At 37.7% G+C, this 7,659-nt stretch overlaps 1 protein-coding gene across 3 annotated transcripts in view; it reads right to left on the bottom strand.

Annotated features, from left to right (window-relative positions):
• Positions 1-5,572: 5,572 nt before the first annotated feature.
• camsap1b (calmodulin regulated spectrin-associated protein 1b) overlaps positions 5,573-7,659 on the bottom strand; it is a 41,380-nt gene continuing 39,293 nt past the window's right edge. For all 3 annotated transcript variants that reach the window (XM_074669740.1, XM_074669741.1, XM_074669742.1), the window contains one exon: positions 5,573-7,556. In XM_074669740.1, the coding sequence (XP_074525841.1) occupies positions 7,260-7,556 (297 nt within the window). In that variant the 3' untranslated portion in view covers positions 5,573-7,259. The remainder of the gene's footprint in view (positions 7,557-7,659) is intronic.

Here is a 7,659-nt window from a genome sequence, read left to right as displayed (position 1 = left end):
GGAGCAGGAGAAATCTGCCAGTTACTGACTTTTATCATCTTCTGATCACAGGAAACCTTCTTAACTTAGTTTCTTTCATTAATTTATTCATTTGTTTTATGTCACTAAGACTTCTGCCTTCATTTCATAAAAAAGCTGTCTCGTAGAGTCCAGAGCGCAATTTACCTCAAGCATACAGGAGAGACTTCCTTGGTCACCAGAACAACAGCCACAAAAAAATGCCACAAAAAATCAGCTTAAGACATTTTTGTCTTGTAAGACTTAATATAAGCCACATTCAGCTCAAAGATAAAAAAAATAGATATTTTGCACACTGTCCAACTTGGAAATAGTATATTTACTGTCACTGTTTTAGTCCTAGACCTCCAACGTGTGATGAATTTATTTCCGTCATGTGTTCTGTTGCCAAACGACGGCTCCTGCTTAAATATAGTCAAACTTCTTTACATAGGTTTCTGTTTTTGCAGTGGAATAATCCTTTAAGTAGTTTAACATTAAGTTACCCCTTTGTGTTTGGTCTCAGAGCAGCTCTACAGTCTGGTTTCTGCTGCCATCTAGTGGTGATGTTTTGTATTACATCATCATTTCTGGATAAGCTCAGAAAATGCAGAAACTCTCTTGAATACTCTCTTTTTTTAGTCTAAAGAGCATTCAACTTTTTTTTTTTTTTAATTGAAATCCACAATATTTTTAAATGTTTGATGTTGCTCGTCTTGTCTGAGCTCAGAGGCTCATCCAGACTTTTATTTCTAAAACTGTGAGGGTCTCTGAACAGAAATTTATAAAAAGTGAAACTATGAAACATCTGGAGCTTGTTCAGAAATTTTACCTGAACTGCAACAGGGAGAGAGCAATGCTGCTTTCAACTTTTTGCCATAAAATTATCAGTATTACAAAAAGTAATTGATTAACCAAAGAGAGACCTGTTAACACACTGATTTAATTTTACAGGAGATTTTAGCTGAGCCTGTTTTAATCCTTGAAGCTTTTTTTTTTTTTAATTTTATTTATTCAAAGACAGGATCTTCATTTTTTTTAAATTTTGTGTTGGTTTTATTTTTCTTATGTTAAATTCCTTTTATATGCTGGTAGTCTTTAGCCTTAACATATTGTTTTATTCTCTTTGGTTGATTTTATGGATTCTGCAAATTCTCACTCTCACTCTTGTATTTGTCTTTTACTGTTTATTTTGATTTGTGAAGCAATTTGTAACAATATTTTAAAAATATATAAATTAAGTGAACTAAAATTAAAAGTGTAATAATTGCTTTAGTAATGATAATCATTATAATTATTACTATTATTATTATTATTATTATTATTGTTATTGTTATTATTATTATTATTGTCATTAATATTAAATGTAATGATGCAGCTTGTTGCTTCCTCAAACTGGAACTGCTTTGAAGTAAGTTTGAGTTCCAAACAGAAATAACTTAAAAATAATATTTATAATAATAATAATAATGTGATAATGATAATGATAATAATATTAAAAAAATATTAATAATAAAAATAAATAAAAACATGTGATTATTTTAATTATTACTTTAATACTATAATTATTAATATAATATACATTTATTTAATATATTATGTAATAGAATATAATTATTCATTATAGTATCGTATATTGTTATAATTAATTATAATAATAACAAAAAACAATCGACATGCTCTTTTCCTTTCCTGTAGTTTGAATCTGCTCTTACAGCAGAGATAATTTTTGCAAAACTTTCATCTTATATTCTCTTTCAGTTTAACTGATGAATTTTTTACCCATTATTATCCACGACCTGACAGCTAAAGAGTGACAGGAAGTGAGGGGGGTGTAGCGGGCGCAGACATGTGGCAGAGGTTAAACAGTATCCTCTGAATACGGGGCGTCGGCCTCAGCTGCTCGACCCTCCTTTTGATATTTTTTTATTTGTTTAATGCTCACAGAGTCGCCTTTGTGTCTAAAATGTGCAGCTTAGATAAATCTGTCCTAACTTGCCTCCTGTCTTCTGACTTTATTTCACCTGCTTTTGTTCATGTTTGATGTTTTTTTGCTCTCAGAGGATCCTGTTTTATCTGCCGGTCAAAACTCTGTAAACCTTTAAAAAAATCTGCATCAACAAAGAAGTTCATCATCATTTATTCAGATTACCACCAAATCATTCTCAGTTTTTACTTTCAAACATTTTTAACCCATCTGTTAGACTTTAAGGCACTTTGATCGACTTCACCAGTTTTAACGTGCTCTTTAAATAAACCCTGATTGACCTTGAAGTCCTCACCTTGCAGGACGTCCAGGCAGACCAAAACCTGTCCCTCTCCAAAACAGGACCAGCTCAGCCTCACGTTGATCAGACACAGGAGCAGAATGGTCACAGCTGTGGAGAGACAGACTCACAGATCACATTTGACTCAAACATTTTATCGTCTTCTCCAGATTTCATCTCTTACCCTTCATGGCGAGCGATGGCGAGCTTGAACTCCAGCCGCAGCGACGGTTTGAGGGTCTTGTGATCACCTGAAGCAGCAGGTGTGAAAAGGAAACACTGTTGTCATGGCAGATCAGAGCTCGCCATGGTTATCAGTGTTGGCGTTCAGGCGCTGAAGCAGCGGTCACAGTTGGGTTGTGAAGCGTGAGACGTTAGGAGGCCTCGAGATGTTTGCTGCTTAGATTAGACTCAGAGTCAGGTCAGTCAGGTGTTTTTGTTTTGAGTCATGAGTGTCAGTCACAGGAGGTGAGCAGAGAGAGATTCCTGAGAAGAGACGCAGCGTTGTCTGCTGTAGGAAGGAAACATGGAAAAGGAAAATCTAACGTGACGTCAAAAACTGACAAAAACTGAAATCTAAGCAAGAGTTTGACCCATGAGTTTATTCGAGCTACTTTAGGATGCCTCCAAAAAAATTTGCTCTACAGCGCCCCCTACATTACTGAAATTTAAGCTTGTTGGATAATCCTACAGGTGTGTTTTTGTGCAAATCATGCAAAGACCTACAAAAAAGTCTATTATCATCATGGTGTAATCCAAACAGGAAGCTCAGAAATTCTACTTCAATGTCTGAATCTGGTGATTAGCAGAGTTCGTGGTTTTACGAATTTCACCTACTTGTTTATCTGATCGGTTCAGTTTGTTTGCTAGACAACTTTCTAGTTAAATTTCAAATTTTGGCAATTTGCAGGGTAAATTTTGACAATATTATCCTACGTTTTTAACCTGGTAAACTGTCTAAATTCTGGATCATTTTCTTGTTGGACATATGATTTTGGCGATTTGCTGGATTCACATTTTAACGAAGTCAAACCAGGTTTTTATCCAATCAGTGTAACAGACAATTTTCTCAAAGAATTAAAACTTTTTTGATGTACAAGTTTCCTATATTCATGAACTTCATCTGCGTTTTAGATCTGTTAAATTCTGCACATTTGTGTGGTTGATTTTGGCGAATTGCAGGATTCCCATTTCAACAGTCTTCACCGACGTTTCTCATCTGACTAACTCCATGAGTATTCTTGACAGTTTTCTAGTTGAATGCCAGATTTTGGTGATTTGAAAGTTTTACAATTTTGCAAACTTTACCAATGTTTTTTTTTTATCTGATCAAGTTGGTCTATATTTTGAAAAAATTTCTTGTTTGATGTTGGAGGCTGTTGGTGATTTACAGTATGAGTTTTGCAATTCAGGGGGTTCATTTTGAACAAACATTGCCTACATTTTTTTATCAAATCAATACTCCAGTTGGGTCTTATTTTGGCAATTGTACGGGGTTCTTATTTAACCATAAACTGTATGATAAATGGACGTGGTCTCACCGACATTGCCCGCCTGTTTCTGAAACAGACTTTTGAAGCAGATCAGCTATTGTGGCAATATTGGAAGTGACGGGGGTTTCAAGTACAGCTATAGGGCATCCAACTGTCACATGAGCCTGAGCTGTGCCTCTGATTGGGAAAGCTTGCAATCTTAATATCCTCTGAACTGCTGAGTTATAAAAAAATTCACCCCGTACAGTGTGTGGCGACAGTAAGATTAGCCACTCAGACAGAAGACGCTTTTTGAACCAGGCTGTAAATAGGTTAATTTCTGCTTTTAAAACCGCTTTTTTTGGCTTGGTGTTTTTGTGACTTCTGGTATACCAACCTCAAGTGGACACTTGAGAAACAGCAGATTTTCACACTTTCATATTGTCTCATATTCTTAAGGCCCATTTATGCTCAACGTTACGTACGGATACGGAGCCTTCTGTCTGTGCTTTGCGCTCATTTCATCTGTATTTCTGCTTGTTTCCATGAAGCTTACAGATACGCACCAAACAGAGCAATACTACTGGAAACTGTGGGGGCAATGTTGTTGTTACTACCTGATATAAAGCTTTAGTGAGACACGAAAAAGAAATAACAAGGGCGGGACTTTCGTGATGTATTTAACAGCCACACCGACCATGGCATGCTTCAATGCTGCCTCTGTTTTAATCCTTTATGCAAACAAAACATTACTAATACTGTCTCCACGGTCGCCATGCTTGTTTTTGAGATTCGTTGTCATAAACTTTTGGCTCTGGGCTGATGCCCCGTGGTGGATGTATTGGTTGGACTGTAATGCTAATGTTTTTAACCAACTTGACCTTTTTTTTTTTTTATTCAGTCAACTCCATCTGTTCACACTGACAAGTTTTTGAGTTAGGTTTAGGTAATTCAATTCATTCGTATTTTAACGAAAATGCCTTGTGTTTTTTTTATGTATGTATGACTTAGTCTGTATGTTATGGACAATTTTTAAGTTCGAAGCTTGATTTTTGAAATTTGTAAGGTTCTTGTTAAAATGTACTTTATCTACGCCTACATTCAAAATCTGGTCAACATCATACGTATACGACACTCTCAAGTTAAATCTTATTTTGGCGATTTGTTGGTTTTAGAATTTAACAAACTTTAACAAACTTTTTTTCGATCAGATTAATGTCAACAGTATAGTACAGAATTTCGTAGTTTGAAGTCTCATTGGTTCGTATTTCAATGAACTCCAACTACGTTTTTAATCCGATTAACTGTATTCGATAAAATGTTTTAGTTTTGGCAATTTACAGGGTTCACACTTTGTTTTTAATTGATAAACTCCATCTGATGAAATACATATACAAAAATTTTGCTTAGTTTGTATTTCAATGAACTTTCCATGTATATTTTATCCAATCAACTCAGTCTGTGTTATTGAAGGTTTTCGAGTTTGAAACCAAAGTTTTTGTTTTTTCCAGGATTCTTGTTAAAATAAACTCCACCAATGTTTTGGATCAATTCAACTCCACCTATAACAAACAAAATCTCACGTTAGGTATTTTTTCCAATCATTTTTACCCATCGTGTGAAAACCAGGAAATTTATACTCAAAATAATAATAAAGTGAAATAAAACATGAAGTCTTGCTTAGATTTCAGCTTTTACAGTGTGATCTACCCATAATTCAGTGCGGTGTCTGAAACCAAACAAAGAAAACAAACAGTGAGTCTGAAAAAATGGACGGATGAAGTTGTGACAAAAGAATAAAAATGAAAAATGTGACTTTTATTCACTTGAAAATTTATTCTGTTTCAGTGCTTCCATTTGTAAAATAAATAGATGGCATGGGATCAAAGATAAAAATCAACAAGGATGAAAAGTACACTAGTGTAACAAAAATGGTGACCAAATGCCGATACAATCTTTTAGTAAACATAAAAATACACACGTACATGTAAAGATCTGCCACCCAAAAACAAGTCCAAATGCAGCAAATGAGAAATCAAGTATTCTGTTTGTTTTTGGAGACAGCAGTAGTATCATATCAGTGGAGTCATGTCAGTTTTTTTTAATCTTAGCGTTTGCTTTCGTTTCCACGATTAACGGCGTGCACTACAGCAGAGTTACTGATTGGTTTCCCCAAACAAACAGGAAGTAAAGTGCTCGTGCAACACTTCGGGTTGTTCTCGAGGCCAACAAACGGTTTTTCTAGAAAGCACTTTGAAGAGAGACAGACAGAGAGAAGAGACGACGTGGCAGTGTTTGTCCACACCTTGGAGGAATGTTCTTTAATGTTGGAACAGAGTCGAACCACACACAGAAACCCCCCCGCTGTGATATATCAAATACTGTCGAACGCAGCAGCAGCAGCAGCACGGGAACACTCTTCACAATGAGAGTGTGTGTGTCTGTGTGTGTGCTGCTCGCGTGGTAAAGATGGGACAGGCTGACAAAACACTGAAGGAAGGGAGGAAGGAAGGAAGGGAGGAAGGAAGCGGGGTTACATTGCATGACAGAAGCCGCCGACACGTGTTCATGAGTGCACCTTTATACAGGACAATTCAAGAGTGCCCAGTGGAGAAAACACAGCTAAGCTCTAAACATCAGAGAAATCTCGTTATGATGAAAACACATAACATCAGCTCAAACTCACGTCGCTTTATTCAAGAAAACAAAAACGCTAAAAGAAAGAGAAGAAGCATCATTTTTGTACCCTCTTTTAGCACCCTCAGGAAAAAAAAACATCTCAAATAAAAGTGGTTAAGATTTTTTTTACGTTTTTTTTTGCTGTACACAGATCCAGTGCTACACGATTTAAAAAGCGATTGAATAAATAGACGATAGTACCACGATGCGTGAAAGGCCAGAAGATGTCCCGAGGACGAAAGAAGACGACAGTTCAGAGCAGCGGGTTTTTGAAGATCCCTGGTGAGGCAAACTCGGTGTCTCGATGTCCACGCAGGAAGAGGATTGTTGAGTCCTAAAGGGTTGTAACAAAGATCCCTTTCTTCCGGATTGTTCCCCCCCCAGACGTCCCCTCTCCTCTAGTCCCGATTCGTCCAACGAAGGAGAGGAGTTGAAGGAGTTAAGTGCTGCAGCTGAGCTCTTGACCGTGACAGTGCTGAACTAATAAATACTTCATGTAAAAAAATGATCCACCACGCATGAGAGGAAAAGAAAGCCACATGCTCGAGTTGTGGTCGTCGTAAAAAAAATCAGACGGCAACCTGAACAGATCGCACTGAGATCACAGGAAGAAGACGAAGCAGATTCAGCCGGCATTCCTCTTTAGGAGCAAGCACCAGAAACACACACACACACACACACACACCTTTTCCCTTCTCTACGTCCTAAAGTTGTGGCCTGTGGTTTCGTTTCCAAGCCGAGCATGGCGTTGAGCTTGTCTGTGGGCTTCGATGCAGTCTATTCAGGAAACAAGCGAGATGAGGAGAGAATGATCCGGACGACACGAGGGTTTCTAACCAGCCTGTTATTTCCCGCTCTTCTTTGGCACAGTCGCTCGCTTGGCCTGCCACAGGTGGTTGTGGATGGTCAGAGCGTCCACGCTGACCGACACAGTCTTGGCAGGGATGACGGTGAATTGCTTACGGTCCGAGCTGTACTTGTACAGCTTGTCGATCATCTTCTTGCTGATGCTCTTGGGTCCCGTTCCCGTCAGTTTGTGGATCTCCTCGGTGTCAGGGAAGTAGGAGTAGAGCGCCCGGAACTGACAGCCGCCGTCACGAAACAGGATCATCAGGTGGTTGGACTCGCACTTCTCCAACTCCTGGAGGAACAAAGATAAACACAGAGAAAGCTTTGTCAAACCAAAGTTTTTAAGGAAACTTATTTTATTGTTTTTAATATTGACTATCATTTGTGTGGTAATG

The sequence above is a fragment of the Halichoeres trimaculatus genome, unplaced genomic scaffold, assembly GCF_033239565.1.
Source record: "Halichoeres trimaculatus isolate MK-OKI-2021-1 unplaced genomic scaffold, fHalTri1.1 fHalTri1_scaffold_5, whole genome shotgun sequence".
Lineage (NCBI taxonomy): Eukaryota > Metazoa > Chordata > Actinopteri > Labriformes > Labridae > Halichoeres > Halichoeres trimaculatus.
The sequence above is the reverse complement of the archived record's forward strand: the minus strand, read 5'-3'. Positions and strand labels throughout refer to the sequence as shown.